At 45.8% G+C, this 21160-nt stretch overlaps 8 protein-coding genes across 8 annotated transcripts; 5 read left to right on the top strand and 3 right to left on the bottom strand.

Moving 5' to 3' along the window:
* Window positions 1-569: 569 nt before the first annotated feature.
* On the bottom strand, window positions 570-3146 carry MGYG_04486 (hypothetical protein; the record flags this gene model as incomplete). Its single annotated transcript, XM_003174260.1, has 8 exons — window positions 570-655; window positions 726-875; window positions 942-1075; window positions 1131-1230; window positions 1501-1751; window positions 1813-1957; window positions 2205-2536; window positions 2638-3146. 8 exons carry the CDS (start codon window positions 3144-3146, stop codon window positions 570-572), a joined length of 1707 nt encoding a protein of 568 aa, XP_003174308.1.
* Window positions 3147-3538: 392 nt separating this feature from the next.
* On the top strand, window positions 3539-6431 carry MGYG_04485 (von Willebrand domain-containing protein; the record flags this gene model as incomplete). Its single annotated transcript, XM_003174259.1, has 2 exons — window positions 3539-5150; window positions 5212-6431. 2 exons carry the CDS (start codon window positions 3539-3541, stop codon window positions 6429-6431), a joined length of 2832 nt encoding a protein of 943 aa, XP_003174307.1.
* Window positions 6432-6862: 431 nt separating this feature from the next.
* MGYG_04484 (hypothetical protein) lies at window positions 6863-8613 on the top strand (the record flags this gene model as incomplete). The annotated part of the gene is made up of 4 exons (XM_003174258.1): window positions 6863-7043; window positions 7110-7668; window positions 7743-7756; window positions 7817-8613. 4 exons carry the CDS (start codon window positions 6863-6865, stop codon window positions 8611-8613), a joined length of 1551 nt encoding a protein of 516 aa, XP_003174306.1.
* Window positions 8614-8898: 285 nt separating this feature from the next.
* MGYG_04483 (ribosome biogenesis protein MAK21) lies at window positions 8899-12465 on the bottom strand (the record flags this gene model as incomplete). Its single annotated transcript, XM_003174257.1, has 4 exons — window positions 8899-9783; window positions 9854-10380; window positions 10458-11586; window positions 11644-12465. 4 exons carry the CDS (start codon window positions 12463-12465, stop codon window positions 8899-8901), a joined length of 3363 nt encoding a protein of 1120 aa, XP_003174305.1.
* Window positions 12466-12729: 264 nt separating this feature from the next.
* Window positions 12730-14952, top strand: MGYG_04482 (prolyl-tRNA synthetase; the record flags this gene model as incomplete). The annotated part of the gene is made up of 7 exons (XM_003174256.1): window positions 12730-12834; window positions 12889-12958; window positions 13020-13063; window positions 13113-13203; window positions 13255-13337; window positions 13395-13524; window positions 13580-14952. The coding sequence occupies 7 exons, from the start codon at window positions 12730-12732 to the stop codon at window positions 14950-14952; spliced, it is 1896 nt and encodes a 631-aa protein (XP_003174304.1).
* A 365-nt stretch (window positions 14953-15317) lies between these two features.
* On the top strand, window positions 15318-16102 carry MGYG_04481 (hypothetical protein; the record flags this gene model as incomplete). Its single annotated transcript, XM_003174255.1, has 4 exons — window positions 15318-15360; window positions 15469-15752; window positions 15847-15964; window positions 16029-16102. 4 exons carry the CDS (start codon window positions 15318-15320, stop codon window positions 16100-16102), a joined length of 519 nt encoding a protein of 172 aa, XP_003174303.1.
* Window positions 16103-16662: 560 nt separating this feature from the next.
* Window positions 16663-19103, bottom strand: MGYG_04480 (hypothetical protein; the record flags this gene model as incomplete). Its single annotated transcript, XM_003174254.1, has 8 exons — window positions 16663-17302; window positions 17358-17507; window positions 17541-17654; window positions 17713-18323; window positions 18386-18619; window positions 18673-18793; window positions 18853-18918; window positions 18988-19103. The coding sequence occupies 8 exons, from the start codon at window positions 19101-19103 to the stop codon at window positions 16663-16665; spliced, it is 2052 nt and encodes a 683-aa protein (XP_003174302.1).
* Window positions 19104-20412: 1309 nt separating this feature from the next.
* MGYG_04479 (NADH-ubiquinone oxidoreductase kDa subunit) lies at window positions 20413-21130 on the top strand (the record flags this gene model as incomplete). The annotated part of the gene is made up of 4 exons (XM_003174253.1): window positions 20413-20435; window positions 20498-20725; window positions 20821-20953; window positions 21032-21130. The coding sequence occupies 4 exons, from the start codon at window positions 20413-20415 to the stop codon at window positions 21128-21130; spliced, it is 483 nt and encodes a 160-aa protein (XP_003174301.1).
* Window positions 21131-21160: the final 30 nt, after the last annotated feature.

The following is a 21160-nucleotide window of genomic DNA, read 5'->3' as shown; positions in this document are numbered from 1 at the left end:
TTCTGGCCTGTTGGAGTTCAGCCTCGCTGTGGGGCTCGAAGGAGAAGTCCGAACCCTGTCATGCTAGCGATACACTCGCAGATAGCCCGATAAAAGACAAGGCTGCCAAATGGAATCAGCCAGCGAGAGGATGTGCCTGGCCGAGAGGAGCTGTGCCTTGCAAGCTTGTGAAGAATGTCATATACGGAGCACGGGAGTAGATATCGCGATCATTTGCCGTGAGCTTTTGTGCTGCCAAAATACGAAAATAACCAAGCGGGACAAAATTACTGGTACCGCGTGGCCGGCCCGGTATTACATAGTTAACGTCTTATTACTTTCCATCCAATCAGGACCTAGAGTTACAACTTTTACTTGAAATCAAATACGAAGCTCGTTCTTATTGGTGTCAACCACATGTTGTAGGGCAATGGATAGATGCCAGGCGAAATCTAGAGGCTTGTGAAGCTTAGTTCTTCTCTCTCGGAGACGTATATCTACTACCTTCACTACACTGATCATTAACAAAGGGTAATATATATATATATATATATCTGTTCCAGAGTGCAGTGCATTTAATAGTGTTCATTTCAGCCACTTCCTACAACTCCCAAATCAATTCGAGGTTGGGTCGTTTTAGTCACTCCAGTAAGACTAAGAGAGAAAAGTCGTTCAACTAATTACAACGTTGTTGTAAAATCAAAATCTAAGAACAATATAAATGTAGCTGGGAATATAGAACTTACCTGCGGCATCCGAAAAGCCCAACATTGAGAATCCCGTATTGATTTTGGATATCGTGCGCAGACCATAAGAATCAATTTGAGCAATGTACGTTGGGGAGTTGAATCTAAAGCATTTATGAGGAAGAGAAGAGTCAAAGAAGTCCTCCGCAACTAACCACGGTCCGTGAACTGTTAGCTGTTGATAAGGCCGGTACGTAGGATAAATGGGTTGCATACGCTCTTGGCTAACGATCGTGTGGCCGTCTCTGCTAATGATAGTTAGGCGAAACCCGCTGGATTCGGTGTCCTGGAGGATCGAGATTTCGGCATCTGATATATGAACTGTTTCCGTGTGGACGTCGTATGCTTGGCTATTATATTCGTTAGAAAGGTGTGCATAACGTTCCTTGGATGGGCGGATCAGACATTGCTAAAAGCTTTTTTTCCGTAGTTCGTGGGTACCTAAGGGTTAAGACGAATAGTTCTGTCTGCATTTCATCTACTCGTACTCGGAAGATGGAAAGGGCTGTAGTTTATCACCAAATTCTTCAGCATAGAAAAGGTTGATATGGCGGAACAAACGTAACCGTACCTGTATTGTTCTTAAAGGAGATAGTTAGCCCCAAATTGATTCCAGGGGTAGCCTCTTGCCCTCCGGTATAGCTTGTGCAATTGACTCGGTCGAAGGATATACTCTGCTGGTCAGAGTCAGAATACCACTTCGTCTTTAGTGTTACTTCTCGCATCGCATTAGTTAGAGTTACCATTATCATAGTAGTGGATAGAAGTAACATACATCGTACTCTGGTTTCCACTATATCGGCATCTCCCTGGCTTGTAGAGTAGCGTATCACTATCTCAGCGTAGTCGTTAGAAGATAAAATAGTTAGGAAGGTATCTTCACTGCCAAGAAAGTTTTTCAAATCCGTGCTCTTGTAATGGAGTATTTGAATGCTGTCGACAGAGCGTCTTTCATAAGTCCGTTGTCCGGATGATTTAGAAAAAAATTTCACTGATTCTACTAAACCCTTGCATTCCCGAATGTCCCTAGAACTGTGTAAGTATAGTCTCAAGCCATGGCTGGAGGGTCAACTTCAAGGAAGCGTACCCTATTGTGTTTAGGATTAAGGCTTGTTGAGACCCAATCAAGCCAGAAGAAGAACAGCAGAGAGGCGTCTGGAGCCCTTGGAGAAGCATTTGTTTAGCCTGACCAAGTGTAAGTCTTTCCATTGATTCTTCAATACATGCCATATCTGATAAAGATGCTTGAGTAAGCTAAGAATTGCCATCATTCAGCAGAAGGACTGCACAGACCTGACCGCGGAATACTTTTTATATATAGTGACCTGAGGCTGTTTGTTATACGATGGATCACTTTATACAGCATCAATACCCTCTCATTGCCAGTCAGGCGAGTGCAAATGGTATAACGGGAGGCTGCATTAGGCTATAGTCAGTTGCCGACTACCATATTATGCTCTATAAGGGAAGCGGGCTTACCAGAAAAAGCAGCAACTTCTGTTTGATGGGAAGACTGGGCCCCAGATTCTAGGGAACATTGACACGCAAACAACTCGTGGCGCGAGGCCAGCTCTTCATGGAGTGAGAGGTTTGGATTTATGATGGCGTGTGGGCAGACGAGCCGACTCTGTGTCCCATTGCTGCTTTCGTGGAGTTCAAAATCCTCCCTCGAAGGCACTCCGGCCTTTCTCTGCGAGGCATTATCAGCGTTCAGGCGAGAATTCTTCGAGTTTTCCTTGAACCAGGCGTGGATCTCATAGAGCATCGAGTCGATGTCGTTGACTCGGGCCTCGATTCTTCCGGTCTGGGAGCTTTTCCGAAGTTTCAGTCAGTTATTTAGTTAACAGCTTAACGACAAACGTCCACGTCTTCTCTTCAAGTTTATCAAAAGCAAGACATAAAGCCAGCATACTTGACAATAGCTCCCAACAGGAGGTTCAGGCAGTTTGTATGGACCGTCAGGTTGCTGCGCAGGGAGGCCAGGTCTCCTCCTTCAGTCGTCCACGATATCGTCTTCCAGACATGCTTAAGCCCGTCGTTCCATCTCTTGAACCTGGGCTGCTCAGTGTCGTGCACTCTCGGCTTGCCAATGCTTCCGTATTTCTGGACGATGGACTCTAAGTGTGACAGAGTCTGCTCGCAGCTTCGAAGCACTTGGTTCAGGACATCATCATCGCCACCAGCTTCGTCGCCGGCCTGAGGTCTTGTCGGCAACAAGGACGCATCGAACCGTAGATCTACTGATTCGTCTCGACTTGCCGTCTTGAAGGATTGCAAGGCAGCGCTGAGGGAGTAAAGCTGATTCTCAACTTCGCGAAACTCTGCTGGCGCTGACTTGCGCCCCTTGGTGAATGCTCTTCCAAGTTGGAAGGCCACTTTGCCCATGAGATATGCATCGCCAACGCTGATCGGAGAAGCCATGGCAACGACTCTAGATGTGTTTTCATTTTAGTCATTGAATACCTGGATGGCTTCTCGATGTAATGCCCCTTGTGCCTCAAAATAAGGGCTATCATGAGACAGCCTGTTTTCTTGGTGCGTCCATATGCTACATGAAATACGAGGGAACAATGGATGCCTGCCGCCTATGCATAAATACCCATGTCAAAAAGGCGTCTACAAACCAACTTCGTGGAAGACAAGGACGAATAATCTCCTTTCTCAGCCTCATGCCTATCATGTACCCGATTGGGACATTTACAGTAAGCAACCTTTTTACTTATAAAAGCTGGGTGCCTCGTCTCGTTTCTACTACCGGGGCTTGTCTTCCACCCCGCGTCCGCATTTTGCTGTATTGCTGAACTCAAGTTATCATGGAAGCTCTTACTGGAATCGTCTTTGAGGATGTAGAACCTCCAAATCCTTACCTGAAAACACCGTGGATTCCTATTTCTCCCGTAGCAAAACGGGTTCCCTACTCATTTACGGCATTTGTGAACCGCATGCGAGATCTAATCCCTGGTTATAAGCCCAAGTATGCTCGGCCGCGACTACTTCAGGAGAGGCAAGCGCTGCTACCTGCGTCTTCAACCTCAGTGGTAGTCCATATTGTTCAGGATATTGCCAGAACAACTATCGTTCAAGCATTCAATAACGATAGCCAGGCCACCATTCGAGACGGAAAATATCAATTTCCAGTTCCTTATGGGTCGAATATCGTCGATTTCAAATGCAAGATTGGAAACCGAGAAATCCAGGGCCAGGTTAAACCACGGGATACAGCTCAAGAAGAATTTGATAATGCTCGCAATCGTGGCCAGACTGCAGGTCTTGTTAAGCAGGATACTCCAGAGATATTCACGACCGAACTCGGAAATATCCCCGACAAAACGACCGTAAATGCAGAGCTTTCGCTCATTTTCTTCTTGAAACACAATCTCGCGCAGCGTTCGTCTATAGCCACCCTTACAATCCCCAGATATATTGCTCCTCGATATGGCCGACCTGATTGCAAAGTCGACCAAAATGGGCCACCGCTAGGAAAACTATCCATTTCCGTGGAAATTCTTAACGCAGATAAGATTGATTGGATCGAGAGTTATACCCATGACATTATTGTTAAGAGAAGGGTGAAGGAGAAAGCTTTTCAAAGTTGGGCTGATTTCGTTGCCGATAGTCCATCCCATCGATCTCCGTCTGTTGCAAATGTCAGGCTACCATCCGGCCACACTAGTCTAAAGTGGGACTTTGTACTTCGGATTTCCACCATCTCTTCGGCCAAGTTATTTAAACCTCGCGCTAGCTTGGAGATACATCCCTTGATTGAAGGGCACTCGGCTACTATGATTGAGATCCCCGCAGAATTTATGCTTCAGCGTCAGGCATCTGTTAATAACAAGGAAATTATTTTCCTCGTCGACCGGTCTGGGTCTATGTCGAGTAAGATACCTGGTCTTATTTCGGCTATGCAGATTTATCTACGAAGTCTTCCTTTGTCAATACCCTTCAACATCTGCTCCTTCGGCTCTACCTTTGAGCTTCTATGGAAAGAGTCAAAGGCGTACTCTGATACCACGCTGGATGAAGCTTTAACTCACGTATCCAAATTCTCAGCTAGCTTAGGAGGCACCGATCTTCTTCCAGCCCTGGAACGTGCTGTCATGCAACAACAACAATCTTTCCTAGATGTCATTGTCCTAACTGATGGAGAAGTTTGGAGGCTGGAAGAGACGCTTCGTTTCGTGAAGCTCACGCACACTGTGTCAAAGAAAGCGGTCAGATTTTTTTCGCTTGGTATTGGACATGCCGTTTCCCATGAGCTTGTCGAAGGCATTGCAAAGTTTGGTGGTGGATATGCCGAAATTATCCCTCCTGCTAAAACCACCGGCTGGGAGGACCGTCTTGTTGCCGTTTTGAGAGCTTCATTAACCGGCCATGCGACTTCAATGAGTATTGAGGTTGAAGGCTTGGATATCCATAACGAACGTAAGGATTCCTTTTTGCCGTATAATATTCCTGGAATTATAGAGCTAATTAATATTGGTAGACAACGAAGCAGCGATATCAGCGCCCACTATCCAGATGTCCCCAGGAGACATGTCCACATTAAGTCCATTTGGAAGAAATCGCATCTTTATTTTAGCCCAGAACGGGCAAATAAACTCAAATTCTATAATCAAAATCAAATCTAGCCAAGATGGAAAGGTATCCAGTACGACTATTCCGGTTATGGCCCTCCAAGAGAAAGACTCACTTCTTCATAAGTTTGCTGCTAGAGCTCTTCTCAGTGATCTAGAACGGGCCAGCAGCTGGATCCAACGGGACCACCGCATCAGAGAGGGTGCAGATACTGCCTCTTGGACAAAAATTGAGGGTGAACGTTTGGGCTGCCAGTGGTCTTTGGTGTCCAAATGGACGAGCTTTGTGGCTGTAGAGGCCATCAGGACTTACGACCGAGAGAAACCGTCACCAGAAATAATAAACGTTCCTCGTTATGAGACTGTTGATGGCGATGACTGGGGCCTCCTACACCCAGTAGTTGCTCGCCGCGCTCCCATTCCTGTCGTAGAAGGAATAAAAAAGGAAAGTAAAAGAAATTTCAAGACGACCCAAGTTCCTGTCTCTGATGGACCGATTTTGAGATCTCTGGGGCCCTGCGAACCAATCTACCATGGTTCGCAGCCCAGGACTTCTGAATCATACTCATCCTGCAGTAGCTCTGAGTTATCTCATTTCTACGCGGCACCTTCTACATCCGAACTCACTAGAGATGGGCATATACGGGATTCGGGTTTCACTGCCGACGATCTACTTTTTGACAATAATGCATCGGTGGTTCGCAGGGGGGGAGATACATCTGATACCTTCGATCCTAGAAATCTAACCACGCACTTATCTTCCACAACACCCCCTGAGGAGTTTGTGTGGCATATCGTATCCTACCAACGAGCTGACGGTTGCTTCCTGCTTCGCCGACGAGGTATTGGTAAAATGAAATTGGGATCAGAAATCATGACCATTGCTGAAGGCTTGTTTTCGGACGCCATTAGCTTGGAAATTGCCATTACAATAGTTATTGTGGCATTATTAGAAGAAAGATTCCCCAACCTTAGGGACATGTGGCTTCTGATTGTTCAAAAGGCCAGGGAATACATTGGTATTCCCGAGCTTGATGAACATCCAAGCATGTTGGCCGCAAAAAGTGGTGTTAACAGTATTGCGGAATCAGCGTTTCAGGAGGGGATACACAGAAATATTGCTAATTGATTACACTTTCTGTGGCCAAATATCCCGAGCTCTTAGTCGATCTACTTACTTCTGTTACTTTTTGGGCACCCTTCTATCTTGAATTGCTTCCTTTCAATGTCGTTCGTACGCGATGCTTCTATCATAGAAATAAAATACTGCTTGCTGTTTGATATTGAAGTAATCAGGTTATTACGCTCCTAAGTCCAGCTTTCCGGCTGAGACCCTCGGAATGAATTAACTAGTTAGTCAAATAGCTCCAGCGGGATGACATCACACCAGCAGGAGCCTTTGCCACAGGAACTCATGCAGCTTGGATTTAATTGCTTTGGACGAACAGCTCGGTTTAATCGACGATGATCGGAGCTATATACAGCTAAAGTGAAGGCTGCAAGGGGCTTTGTGCAGGGAGTTTCTTTTCTTCTCCGGTGCATTTGGCTTGTACAGTTACCATGCCCCAGTACTTCAAAAACGACCTATGCTTGGTCCCCATCGATAAAGAATCACTGCAGAACACGCTCACTGAGCTTAGAGAGGCCATTGTGCGCGGGTTTGCATTGCTAAAGGCAAATAACCCTACTCCAGATATAAACGATACCAAGGCGTTTGGCTCTTTATACACTGGCGATAATGGTATGTATGGACTCATCAAAGAAGCATCATAGGCAATTGGCTGATCGACGAGCTCCCTAACTATAGGAATCGCCGTCATGGCTACACGCATTGCAATTCAGGCCAAATACCTCGGCGGCACCAAAGCAGAAACTGATGCATTGATTTCCAGCGCTCACAGCCTGGCCAAAGAGCGCCTCAGCCCGCATATAGTCGAGACACGCCCGCAGCATGGCCAGGTATCGCCAACTGGATCAGCGCACCTCGGCGCCGCATTTGCGCGTACCTTTGCCGCGGCTGCAAACATGACCTCTCGAAACGGGGGTAATTGTAGAATTCATTCTCGAGACGTTGAGTGCGTTTGCGAGGCCTTTGATCATGCGTGCGATGAGGATTATGGCCTGGGATATGACGATGCTCTGAGTGGACGGGCAGGGCTCCTCCGTTCTGTCCTAGCTTTTCGCCAGTTTCGTCTCGATAGAGAGACTGCAACATCTTATGAACTAGTGTTCAAAAGCGTGCCACTATTAGTAGATTGCATAATAGAGGCAGGTAAACTTGGAGCGGAGATATTCGTGGAAGAGCACGGAGAGAGCGAGGCGCTTCCCCTTATGTGGCCATGTCGGGGTAAATATTACGTTGGAAGGTAAGTCTCCCGTCCGATGACTTGCTCAGTCAAATCCTTTTATGGTACTAACGCTTGATATTGCGTATTACTAGCTGCCACGGAATATGTAAGTATCACTCTTAAACCTATGAGCCCAGGGTTCTCAACTTACTTACCATGGATATAGGCGGCATCCTTGCCATCCTCCTTGAATGCAAGCTTGAAGAATTAGGAGATGGAAACCCCGAAAATAACCACCTTCCTATAATTGGAAAGACAATCACACAGCTTTCCAAACGGGTCATTGCGAACGAAGGTCATCTTCCTTCGTCTCTGCCACATAATTCCCTTGCAAGACGCTCTCCTCTTGTCCAGCTTTGCCACGGTGCCCCCGGGTTCCTGGTCCTTTTAGCTCGCTCACGAGGCATTGCACGTTTGGCAAGCCAGGAGTGGGAGCCATGTTGGGATCATGCAATATACCTCGCTAGTCAACGGGTCTGGGAACAAGGTCTCATATTCAAGGGAGGCGGCCTATGCCACGGTATTTGTGGGAACGCATGGCCCTTCTTAATGCTTCACAACCTATTTGAATATGGGCCCAATGGCTCGAGAGCTGATAGAATAGCATTCAACGAAAGGCTGGCTCAAACACCGCCGCCTTCACAGAAATGCTCTGCTGACCAATATCTCTCACGAGCACTGGCTTTCCTTCTGCATGCTAGAAAGACACAGCCATTCAACACGCATACATACGAAGAGAGCATCCAATATCGTATGCCGGACCACCCTTATAGCCTCTACGAGGGGCTGTCTGGTACGATCGTTGCCTGGGCAGAGGCGTGCGTGGTGATTGTAGCTCGTCTACGTAAGATGGAAGTCGACGATGCTGTTGGATATGGTGCTTATCACACTGATGGAGCTTTCTGTCGAGATTTGCGCCATGTGCTGGGAGTTCCTGGAATTGCAGTTCAGGGGTATATATAATCTTGTCTAGTTCGAATCTGTTAATGCCGTTTTATCTGTGTGCGCGGAAAAGAGCTATAATAAGGGGTTTGGTGAGGCATTGCGTATATAAAATTAGTGGAACAAAGGTATGGATCAAGGCAATGCTTTTATTGGAGGGTATCCATGCTATTTAGCGTCTAATGATGTACAATAACATAACGGATGCGGGTCTTGATGTACTTTACCAATCGAGTGCTTCTAATAGTTGAGGAAGGGTAATTGTTTCACGGTCTAATTGAATTCTATGTCATGGCCAACATAAAATCAAAAGTCGTCATCGTCCTTATCCAGCAATGCTGCATAGTCTTCGACGGACGCAAACGTAGGAAGATGCTTGAGTTTTCGTTTCTTTTCTCTCTTTGATTGAGAGTCTGACTTCTTTGTGCCTTTTTCCTCAGCGACCTCATCATCCAAATCTGACGGTAGCTCCTCGTCACTGTCCACGAAAGCCTCCTCATCGGATTGATCGAAGTTGAACATCTCATCGTCTATGTCCATAGACTTATCCATTTCAGCCTCCGAAGCTGCCTCATCTTCATCATTCTCTGAACTTTCATCATTGATGATAACATCATCATCGATCTCACGATCCTCTTCGTCCATGTCCTCATCCATGCCTTCCAGATCGTCATGATCACTGTCTTCCATAGCAGAATCAAAGCCATCCATATCCATATCATCATCACTAATGCCCTCACCATCAAGCTCAGGCTGTGATTGTACCAAAGCCTTCCAAACTTCGGACTCTTCGTCAGTCTCGCCTTCTTCTTCGTCTTTGGAAGCTTTCTTCTTGGATTTCTGGCGGATTTTGTCTTTACCGAGGCGGTTGAAGTAGTCATGGAAGAAGACATCTTCCGCAGAAATTTCGTCGCTTCGTTTTCTCCAGAACGATTCGCTGTTGACTGGTTGTTGAGTTGCATTCCGCCCAGAGGTTACCAGCAGACCGCTGGTGTCCCCACCAGCGAGAGGCTGCATGATAGAAGATCCGCGGAGGCTAGGTGTGGCTTTGGGGGATTTATAAACAAAACGGTCCAAGAAGTGAGTGAGAGTATGAATCGCAAGATCTGGTTTTCCGGACATTTTCTCATGTTGGAGCAGCTGCTTAGCACTGACAGCTACAGAGGGATGGTAGTGAGACAAATAAGGAAGCTAGAATAAGAAAAGAATTAGTGAACTCTGAGCTGGTAGTTGGTAGAGAATGGTGTCAAGCAGTACTAACCAACTCCCACAGACAGCTTCTGTCAGCGTTGCTTTGCTCTGGGTCTCTCTTTCGAGGGTCATAACGAGTTATCGAGGGCTTGTTTTTGGGTTGTTCGTTGGCTAGCGTTTCATCTTCTTCCTCATCCGGGACGTCCTTGAAGACTTCTTCTTCGTCATCGTCCTCGGCGTCTTCTGGTTGATCCACCATGGCCGTCAGAGATGGGAACGTCGTTTCCAACTGTTTAATTAGATACAGGACACCGCAACTGAAAGACGGGTTATGCACGCCCAGTATCTGTACTAGACGCTTGACAAATGCTTTAATCCGTTTAACGTTAATATCAGTGTTCAGTGCCTTGTACAGCAGATTAAGGTACATCGGCTGTTTTGATGATGTTGCAACCCGAGGGTCTAATAACGATTCGTAGAGCGTTTTGTAAAAGCGGTCGGCTGAAACTGCATGGGATGAGGAGAGCTGTTGGATAAGCATAAGAGCTTGGATGCTTGTGTTAAAGTTTGAAGAATTAGTGATACGGAACAGGGTATCTAGATGTTTAGAAAGCCTAGAGGTAAGATCGTATTAGCTTGCGATTACTTAAAGAATAGGAGTAAGGCAAACACACAGTTCATAGCTGGACGTAGTAAAGGGATAAGCGCGGTTAACGCCAACCAGAACAGCCGAGATAAGCTTCTCCCGAAGCTCTTCTTCTTGAGCCTCGCCTTGGCATCTTCATCGTCTTCCTTGTCCTTTTTACCTTTCTTCGAGTGTTTTTCCTTCTTTTTGTGTTTCTTTTGGGCATGAAGTTCTTTCTTGGGCTTTAGGAGAGCAACGAAGAGGGGGAAATAGATGTCAAGAAGTTGGGATGCAACTTTATCGTCATTTTTGCTCAAAATCGTCTGGTTCAGGGTGATGACTCCGTAGTACTTTGCATGTTGGCTCTGACCTGGGCGGAAAAGTGACTCTGACTCTATTGAGGACACAATTGTTCCTTTCATGAGTGGATGAGCTTGCTCAAGTTGAAGGAGAAGATAGGACGCTCGCGAAGCAATCTTCTTGCTTGGGTCACCTAACTTGTTGACCAGAAGACGTAACAGATTCGATTCCTGTTCTGGTCTCTCCTTCAGCAGCTCGTAAACGTAACTCAGAGCCCTGGACCGAGAAAATTCGATTTCATCATTGCACCAAACTTCAAGAACCTTTAATACCTCGAAGTACTGGTCTTTAACAAAATCTTCAAATGCCCACATGATTAAATGGCTTTTCTCGATTTGATTCGGAAGCCTGTCGCCAATGTCCCAATGGCCACCAGCTTCAAATAGTGCAGCAGCCAATGCGGGTTGGTTAACAAAGTGTTTTAACCTTCGGTCATTAGGGAGTAGAGTGCCTTGGGCAAACAGATCCTTCAGTGATCGTAAAACTTCTACGGCTTGGGCTCTACTCCGCTTTTTGGCCAAACCAACCAAATTTTCCAGAGCCTGGGTATTATGAAGAGGTGACTCTTGCGCAGAGAGAGTCAAAGCCGATATCTTGTCACTTAGGGTACCCGAAGAAACAATGGTCGAATAAAACTTGTAGCTCGAAGATTTCGAGTCCCTATTCGACGTGTATGCTTTATTTTCCGCTTCCAACAATGTCATGGCGTATTCACGCACGCGCTCCAACACTAAGCGGGATATATTCACAGAGCGACTTGAATCATAAGAGATTTCTGGAAGCGGAGTAGCATACCAATCGGAGCGCTCGGGAATAATCTACATAATATATGTCAGTATAATGATAACGTTGCAAAAAGGATACATTTCACTCACGAGATTTGAAGAAGAAGATAGAGCTTTCTTTGGCACTTTAGCTTCTTGAGCTGAAGCCAAGGGCGCCGTATCCTTTTTCTGCGCCTTTTTACTCTCGTTCTTCTCTAAGGCTTTATTCCCAGGGGCTTTCTTCTCCTGCACCGGTTTTTCAGCTATCTTTTCCTCGGCCGACTTGGTTTCCTGCTTCCGCTCTTTCCTCGTTCCAGTGGGTTTCGTCTCCTGCGCGGGGAGATCAGGAAGCTCGGGGAGATCATTTCCACCATTAATGAGCCTACCGAGATCTCTTCGAAGCTTTTCCAAATCGCCGCTGGATATTTCCTTATCTTCCATCTCTGAATCCGATTCAACACCAGCAACCAGCTCGAGATCTTCCTTCGTCCCACCAATTGCATATACCTCCTCTTCCAAATTCTTACGCTCACTTGGCTTTTCCTCCGCTGAGTATGGTTTCTCAGAGACCTGGGGTTTTATAACTTTCCCACTCCGATCCCGTTTCTTTCCCACTTTATCGGTAGGTTTGGTATCTGGCAGCGGCTCTCGTTTCTTGACAGGCTTCTCGGCGGGCTTCGCCTCGGCGACCTGGTTTCGTTCTTTGCGCTTTTCATTCTTTTCCGATTTCTGTTTCTTTTCAACTTTCGGCGAGCCTCTATCTCCCTTCCCATCTCCCTTCAACTTTTGTTCAATTCGTTTGGTAAGATTAGCTACCATAGCATCAGAGAAGCTTGGTGCTGCGTCCGCATCGCTGCTCGGCCGCTGTTTTTCAACGGCAGCGACATCCTTGACCTTAGGCAACTTCTCCTCCTTTCCCTTTGCCTTGGCCATATCGTAAGTATACCCAGGTTGGGCTCGAAATAAGGAATCTGAACCTTTAGAGAGGTTCGTCTAGAAAATAATAAAAAAGTAAATTCAATTTTTTATATCGGAGAAATGGTTCACCCGGAAGAAGCTGTGCAGGCCGATCGGATAAGGGGAAACTTCCAATAAAAAAGTTGAACGTCTTCCTATCTTGCGATATACCAAGACAGCTTCAATATCCATTCACTATTATCAATTCGCTCTTATTAATTGTTAATTTGGTTCAATCTCATGTTTCTTCATTCTGGGCTGAAGCGTGGCCCAAAATCGCTTCATTTGCGACCAGTGTTGAATATACTTCGGGCACGCCAACCTGCACGTCTCCAGAAATACCATGTATGTGATATGATTTTGAAGATATAAATGCCGTTTTTAACAGATTTTTCGCAGGATGATACGAGGAACAGGGCCTCTAGTTTTTGGGTGCCGTCTGGTGGAATAGCCGAATCCAAGAATGGAGGTAAACAGAACTACCTAGGTACTCCCCTTTTCTTAGATGTCAAATACTAATAAGTTTATAGTAGATTCCAACGACCTTCTAATTAGGGCCGGTTTCCTTAGACAGGTACGCTACATAGCTTCAATAAAGTAAGCTCCAAGCTAACAGCACATAGCCCTACTCTGGGGTATTTCATCTTCTTCCGCTTGGACTCCGAGTTCAAGAGAAATTAGAAAGGCTTATTGATAAGCATATGCGTAAACTAAGTGAGTGATTTTCTTGGTGTTGATATATCCACCGCTAATATACTCCTGTAGGCGCCTCAAAACTCTCACTATCATCATTATCCTCTCAGGCTCTGTGGAAAAAGTCAGGGAGACTCCACAACGATGACTCCGAGGTACGCAGCAGATTGATATTTTATGTGCATGTAATTTGATATTAATGTTCAAAGTAGGTATTTCGATTTGTGGATAGAAAGAAGACTCCGTTTCTTCTTGCTCCCACCCACGAGGAAGAGATCACTACACTTGTATCTGGGCTGATCAAATCATATCGAGATTTACCCCTACGTGTATATCAAATCTGTAAGCTATTCCTCATAACTTAACCATGGATCAGCATGCTAACTACCTAATTTAGCGCGGAAATACCGTGACGAACCAAGACCGCGGCATGGCCTTTTGCGTGGTAGAGAATTTGTTATGAAGGATCTCTACACTTTTGACTCTACTGAAGGAGAGGCAATCAAGACTTATAATACAGTGAAAGACGCCTATATAAGCCTTTTTAAGGAGCTGAAGATACCATATGTCGTGGCATCTGCTTCATCTGGCAATATGGGAGGCAATTTAAGTCACGAGTTTCATTTTCCCAGTCCTAAAGGAGAGGATACCGTCGTCAGCTGCTCCAAGTGTGAATATGTCTTTAACGAGGAATTAGCCAGTGGAAAATCTTCCAACAAACTAACCGAAAATAAGCCGGAAATAGATGCTTCAACTGATGGGCTAGGTCGCCAAGAGGCAGCAGCTATATCAACAGGTCAATGGACGGTTATCTCGAAAGATAAAAAAGTTCTAGTAAGGGCATTTTACCCAAAATTCCTTATAACTAACGGAGAGTCAGAGCCAGCTCAACGAGAAGTGAATCAACATTCTTTGAAAGCAATTGCTTCTGCGTACGGTATAGACATTGATATAGGCGTCAAGGATCCTCTTGCTACATGGAAAGCTGAGATCCAGAAACAACCTCAAACCTCTGAACAAGATATACGTGTCTTAGATATATATGATTCCAGAGTCCGCGTCTACAATCGACCACCTATCAAAGATCTTCTAGATGGGATACCTAGCAACAGCTTGAATATTCAGTCTTCACTCCTTGACCGATTTCCTGGAACTGATGATTGCCTGGATCTACTTAGAGCGAGGGCAGGGGACGAATGCCCTAGTTGTGGAAGCCCGTCTCTCAAAATAGACCAGTCCATCGAGCTTGCACACACCTTCCACCTCGGCACACGGTATAGCGATGTGTTACAAGCCAACGTATCCATAAACCCAGCGATTTTGGCCAATGCAGGACAAAAAGGAAAACAAGAACCGGTACCGATACAAATGGGCTGCCACGGTATTGGGGTCTCTAGAATGATATCTGCGGTATCAGATATTCTGGCGGATGAAAAGGGCCTTAACTGGCCACAAGCTATTGCTCCCTTCCAAGTGGCCGTTGTGCCCGGAAAGGGTCTCGAGAAAGAAGCCGAGTTGGTCTATGACGTCGTTACCCGAAATACCCAGCAGCCGATAGACACAATATTGGATGACAGAAAGAAGGACTTTGCCTGGAAATTGAGAGATGCGGACCTTATTGGGTATCCTGTCATCCTGGCCGTTGGAAAGAATTCGTGGAGCGCCGGTAATAAGGTGGAAGTCCAGTGTCGGCGACTAGGGAACCTACGAACGAAAATTTCCTTAGAGGAGGTCCCTGAACTCGTTTCATCTCTTCTCAGCAAACTATAGCAGCCTCCTGGACTTCCCTCACAGCTTATGATTCCTGCGTTTGTAATATATTGTATGTACTAGCATTGGCGTTCTGGGGGTATTGTGTACAGTGATGGGATAGAATTGATATTGAAGAAATCTCTTTTCTATATGTTCAAGATCTCCTTAGGGTGTTTCGTCTTATTCAATTGAACCGAGCTGGTCACTGGTAACTAATTATAACAAAACTTACGTTCGTATTTGGTCAAACACTTTTAGCTAAATCTTCCACACGTCACTCTCCGTCCGCTAACATCAACAATTCACAATCTCCAACACAACAGATCTACCAAACCATACCATCCATCGCCTTTTGATATTCGAGTATCGGATTGAGAATTAAAATGTCTTCTTCACAGAAATCTTCGGCTGCAGCTCCCGGCGCAGGTCCGTCGCTACAACCCCGCACCCACGCTCTGTTGTTTAGAATTCAACCCATCTCTTCACAAGATGATGGACACAAATGACTCGCATACTAATTAAGAAACGTAATAGTTGACGTCGCTACGCTATCCGTACCTCAGCTTCGCTCTCTCCAGTCTCGCCTAAGCTCTGAGCTCGAGCACCTCACATCCTCACATACCAAGCTACGATCAGCGCAATCGAAATTCAGAGAATGTATTCGCTCCATAAACGACGGCATTCTCGCGAAACCAGAAAAAGAAGGACAGGAGAATGATATTCTGGTACCATTGACCAACTCATTATATGTCAGAGGGAAGCTATCGGATAGGGAAAAAGTGATTGTAGACGTAGGGACCGGATTCTACGTCGAAAAGGTACGGCACGATTGGGCTGCGCCCCCATACCTATCAATTGAGGGATAAGGAGATACATATGGGGATTTACAGTGCTAATTCATCGCTGTGGTAGACGCCGGCTAAAGCTATAGAATTCTATAACGGAAAAGTTGGGGAGCTGGGAACAAATCTGCGTGAGCTAGAGAAGATCGTGGCAGGGAAAAGCACAAATCTAAGAGTGGTTGAAGAAGGTACTGCCCCATATACGATATTGTGTGGTTCTATAACTATTATGTACTAACAACGATGATGTAGTGTTGCGCCAAAAGCTTCTCGCGGGCGAAGGCAGCGCGGCGCAGGCTGGACCTAGCGGAGCCGTGCAAGCTTGAATGCAGGGCGAAATGCTCATATCTACATTGACGTGCAGCTCCCTGAGTCTATAAAACGACAGGGCCAAACATAGCCGAAGCTATCGCGGAGGCCAGAGTGCAGGGACGAAGATAGCGCCGATTCTCGAATGAAGATTTGGCCGAACCTCTAAGACCGTACAGACTCTTCAGCTGGGACCTGTGATGAACAAACATCAGCAGTCATTTGTATCTTAAAGGCCCTATAAGCTACTAGGTTTGTCATAATTTTAGGCATATAAAAAGTAATCTCTGGTCTTTTTTTTTCTCTTTATCTTTTAACCTCCTTCTCTTCTACATAAATTTAGAGTAACCTTTGATGATACGCCTAGTATCTGAATGTTGTCAGGACAATGACATGAGACTAGAACCCTCCAATCTAATATTTAGAGTGCATTGGGTTACAAGGAAATATCGCAACCTTCGATGCCCTCAGTTCATAAAGTCCCTGGTGACCATTGAAGATATGGTAGATTGTTAGCACTTTTCCGACCTCAAGCCCTAATCGTAATAGTTAGTTACAGGGAGCTCCTGGGTTGAACTCATGTAAATGAATGAGTGCTGGAGGCGGGGCTATCAGAGCAACCCTTGTCTTCTGTTTCTTCCTTTTGCTGTTCTGCAACTTGGTCCTCAGAACCATTCTCACGATTCTGCCCAAGCAAGGTTGACACTTGCTCGATAAGAGGAATTAAGGAGTTAAATCCGCTTCGAAGATCAGACGGGTCAGCGTCTCCAAAGCAAGGAAAGAAGGTGTTCAGGCTAGGGCTCCATTTTGCATTATGCCCAGCTCCAAAATTCGCGTGTTGGCCGAGCATATTATCCCACTGGAGGTCGAAAATGGACGCACCCCAAGACGTCACGGGCGTTGGTGACATATTATTGAAACCTGGGCCTTGTAAAAGAAGCTGAGAAGCTGTTAATTGCGCACGAGAATATTCGTCGTACCGGGCGAGTTCAAAAATATAGTTCGTTCCTTTCAGTCTGTAGCGTAGGGCTGACTTCTCCACAATGCGAGCAATTGGGGCAAGGTTTGAGAAAGACACACGTTGTTTCCCAGGACCACTCAGATCAGGCATTTTCTCAGGGTTAAAATGTACCGAATGAGAAAACTCTCTGAGAGATTGTTCGATGGTAGAAGGCTCCTGGAATTCAAGGGCTTTGATTTCTAATTGCCAGTCCGATCTATAGTTATAGTCAGTGTACCGTATCGTTATTATAGGCTCGAAAATAGCAATACCTTTCAAAGTCAATAACTGCAACTTGAAGAAGAGGACGGATGTCTCCAGCATTATCGTCGCCCTGTGGTCGAATCCAACGCTTCTGGTAAACCTCAAAGTTATTGGTAGAAGGGGATTTCGCAAATTCAACTTCCAGCCTCAGGAGGGCGCTGTTACCATGAAATTCAAATATAACAGCATACAAAGGTTCTGGCTGCTTTAGAGGTGCCGTATCAGGCCCAGCTATGGGAGCCAGGATATGACTTGCAGAACTACATTTGGCCAAAAGATTGGTATTTCCACAAGCATACTCTAGTCTATCAAGTTGTTAGTAGGTATCGCACAAATATAATGCTGGGGAGGCGTGCATATTACCCTTGCACTAGATGTCCTCGAGTTCTAGAGTTGAGCAACATTGTTCTAAACTCATCGAATGAATATCGAGCTTTTGAGTTCTTGGGTTCCCTGTAGTCATCAAGGATGAATATTCCAAAGTTAACCCGCATTCGCACATGTCCACGGAGAAATCGAAGTCCCTGGAGTGATTCTTGAACAGTCTCCCGGAGGCGGCTCTCATTAGTGGTAAGAGCACCTTCTTCTCGGCCTTGCACAGTGTCTGGGTCCATTGATGTCAAGGGTATCTCATGTAGCACTGGTGTGGCATACACCTGCCCTAACCCTCCCACAGAATGGGCCACTCGGGATATCGCAACCTCCTTGCTTCGAACATTTGACGAAGCTGCCTGTACAAGGTAAAGCTTAGATTGTATATGGATCTTTGCCATGATTTCAGCCCATTTGGCACGAAGTCTGTGCACGGCTGTTATGATGCTGTCATGATCGTCGCCATCCACTTTGATAAAGGACGGCTGCTCGTCGTAAACATAAATGAAGCAACCAGTCTCACGGCGAATAGAATCGAGTGCCTCTAGCTGAGGTCCTAATAAATCGAACGGTACTTCATCCGTTGGCCATAAAAAAAGCAGCTAAGTCCCAAATATTAGTACCTAGGATCACAAGTCTAGTTGAGTAGGGGTAGCTAGCGCACAGTTTCCAAGAATTCAAAGGCTGGACTTGGCCTCTGACGAAGCAGTTCAATGACAGTACTAGATTTGTCAATCAGGTCCAGGCGTGCCTCCTTGACTTGAGAGTAACTAGAAACTTTAGCGAAAAAGGCCTTTTTCTTCTTCGGTAGTCCATTATCGGAGCAACGGTTGAGTAGCCGCATGAGAGCACTCTTTGCAGCCATTACTTGGGTTGGACTGCCCCAGATATGCAGCCACTGGTATAATGTATATTAGCTATGGAAAGTAGCGGTGAGGAAGTTGAATATACCTGTTCAGAGAGCTTTCTCGGGTGCGGAATGAATGCACCTGTGTCATAGTTAATCTTGTCGAACAAGAAGTCATTAACATTCCCACAATTTGGCCCTAATGCTTTGATATACTCCGCAACTCTGGGGTACTTTCATTAGTATGGCAGATCAAACAGCACTAATGAGTAGCTAATACCCACCTCTCTTTTAGTACCCCAAAAGACATAGGAAGCCGATATGAGCCTAGTAGCAAGGTTAAACTAGAGCTAGACGTCTATCACTCAGTCAAACTCACCTGAAGGTGCGGCACCAGATGCCCAGAGGCTTCTGTTCACGGATACGTATGCAGGAGGTTTAGGGCAGCGCGCACCGGAAGTGCTGGTATTAGTGGACGTGGTAAAAGGCTTTGGATCCAGTAGATGTGGCAGTGAGCCGGAGCCATTGATGTCATTCTGCAAAGATATTTTGGTTAGTTGCTTGTAATGTATTTCGAGAATCCAATCCAACTACTCACTCGCGCAGCTTTTGGCTCAGTTGGGATTTCAGGGGCAAGCGTTTGCTCGCAATCAAAGAAAACCTCCTCTTCCTGTACATCCTCCGGCTTTTCTTCTTCAAGGCACCATTCTATCAACGTTGTTAATCGCCTTAGCTCATTCAACGAAGCTGTGACTTTGCTAACCTTTGGCACCTGAGATTTCGTGACTGTCAAGTTATTAGCGAGAAGTACATTGATTTTTGGTTGTATTTGGATGGAAACACTCACTCCATGACTCGTGGTATTGCTTTTCGAGAGTCTCAAACTGTGTTTTACCTATTTACGGATAGAAAGGCCGTGTGGTGGTGAACGTGGCTGTGTTTTTTTCTAGGGCGAGGTCTGTGTGGTGTGGAAGGTGGAAGTAGCAGATGAAGTAGGATGAAGATCAGCGTAGCGAGTCTTCACTCCCGCTTAGCACCAACCACATCAAGTGAATGCCCAATGCAGGACAGCAGCACGGAACAGATATTTCGTTTGAAAGCTACTAACAGATGCAACCAAGCATGAAAGCTTTGGTTTGCAGGTGATATCATTGAAACATAATGGATATACATGAAAAAAAGAAATGCAGCCACCCGCATGGGTTATCCTGCCGGGCCAAGTTGATATCGAAGAGTTGCTGCAGTTTCGTCTACAGCCTAATGGTATATCAATATATCAATGGCCACTTTTAACAACCATACTCTTGAAGTTGTATTTCAAGAGTATAGACCCAATGTTTTAATTTCCATTTTAGCAGCATGTTAAAGCGGCGATTCTGGTATATCAAAATCAATGGTATCTGGCAGCTTGATGAAAGGTTGGAATCCCCTAACCAATATTAACGTGGTAACTGACATGACACTCATATTTTCCGCTTCATCATACATATGCTGCCGGCTCCTATGAAGCACGTAAGGCATATTTGTTGGACAGTTGAGTTTTTGACATGCTGACTTTATACAGCAAGAAAAATAAAGATAGCTAAAATCAAAACAATCAAGTTTTATTGGCCAATTTTTTAATCAAATCGTGAGTTTAGATGGTCTGATTGGTTCTAACTATATTACTAATCAACCACCTTGAGCAGCCAGCAGTGGGAAGCGGAACAAGTATAGTCCGAGACTCTCGACCAATCAGGAAATCGGCGATTGACTTCATCCTGCACTCAAGCTGTTTCCAAAGCGCAAAGACGCAACTTCAAGACCGCCAGCTTCAACCCGCAAAGAGCCATTGAGCCAGCAAGATGTCCGGCGCACGAAGACCCCAGTGCGTTCTCCCACGCTGACCCACCATTTTGCCCGATAGCCCACTAACGATCGTGTGTGCAGGTTCAACCAAGAGTCCCTCACGGACAACACGCCTTTGCCAGACCACATCCCCAAGGTGGAGGAGATCGGAGCCACCTCGGCACCGTTGATGAGTGCGTCATATTTCATCGGAGACCGATGCAGGGCGTTTAACGATGATTATATGAAGTGTAAGGCCGAGGCGGGCGGCCGGGGAGAGGTGGAGTGTTTGAGGGAAGGACGTAAAGTCACTCGTTGTGCTGCGAGCGTGTACGTACTATTTTCCAACGAGGAGATAATCGGTTGAGAAGCGGGAGATATTTGGTTTGTTTGGTGGAAGGGATGCTGACGTGTGGATGATACAGAATAAAAGACATCAACACCCACTGCATGCAGCAGTTTAAGGCACACTGGGAGTGTCTGGAGCAGAACAACCATCAGCTGTGGAACTGCCGAAAGAACGAGAACCAGCTTAACACGTGTGTTTTTGAAAAGCTTGTATGTTTGCCCCAGTTTGTGTCGTCTTTGAACGCTGGGGAACTGCTTTTGCTAATGATATGGATTTGATTTATATAGGGCCTGAAGAAAACCATTCCCGATACCCCAGCCGGCCAAGTCCCCGTGCACCTTCGCAAGAAACAGATATATGCCAACTACCAAGGCGAGCAATACTAGAATCGATTTTTGTTTCCGTCACTCTATGAA

Source organism: Nannizzia gypsea, genomic scaffold (assembly GCF_000150975.2).
Source record: "Nannizzia gypsea CBS 118893 supercont1.3 genomic scaffold, whole genome shotgun sequence".
Taxonomy (NCBI): Eukaryota; Fungi; Ascomycota; class Eurotiomycetes; order Onygenales; family Arthrodermataceae; genus Nannizzia; species Nannizzia gypsea.
Note: the sequence above shows the minus strand (reverse complement) of the source record. Positions and strands in the feature narration are given on the sequence as shown.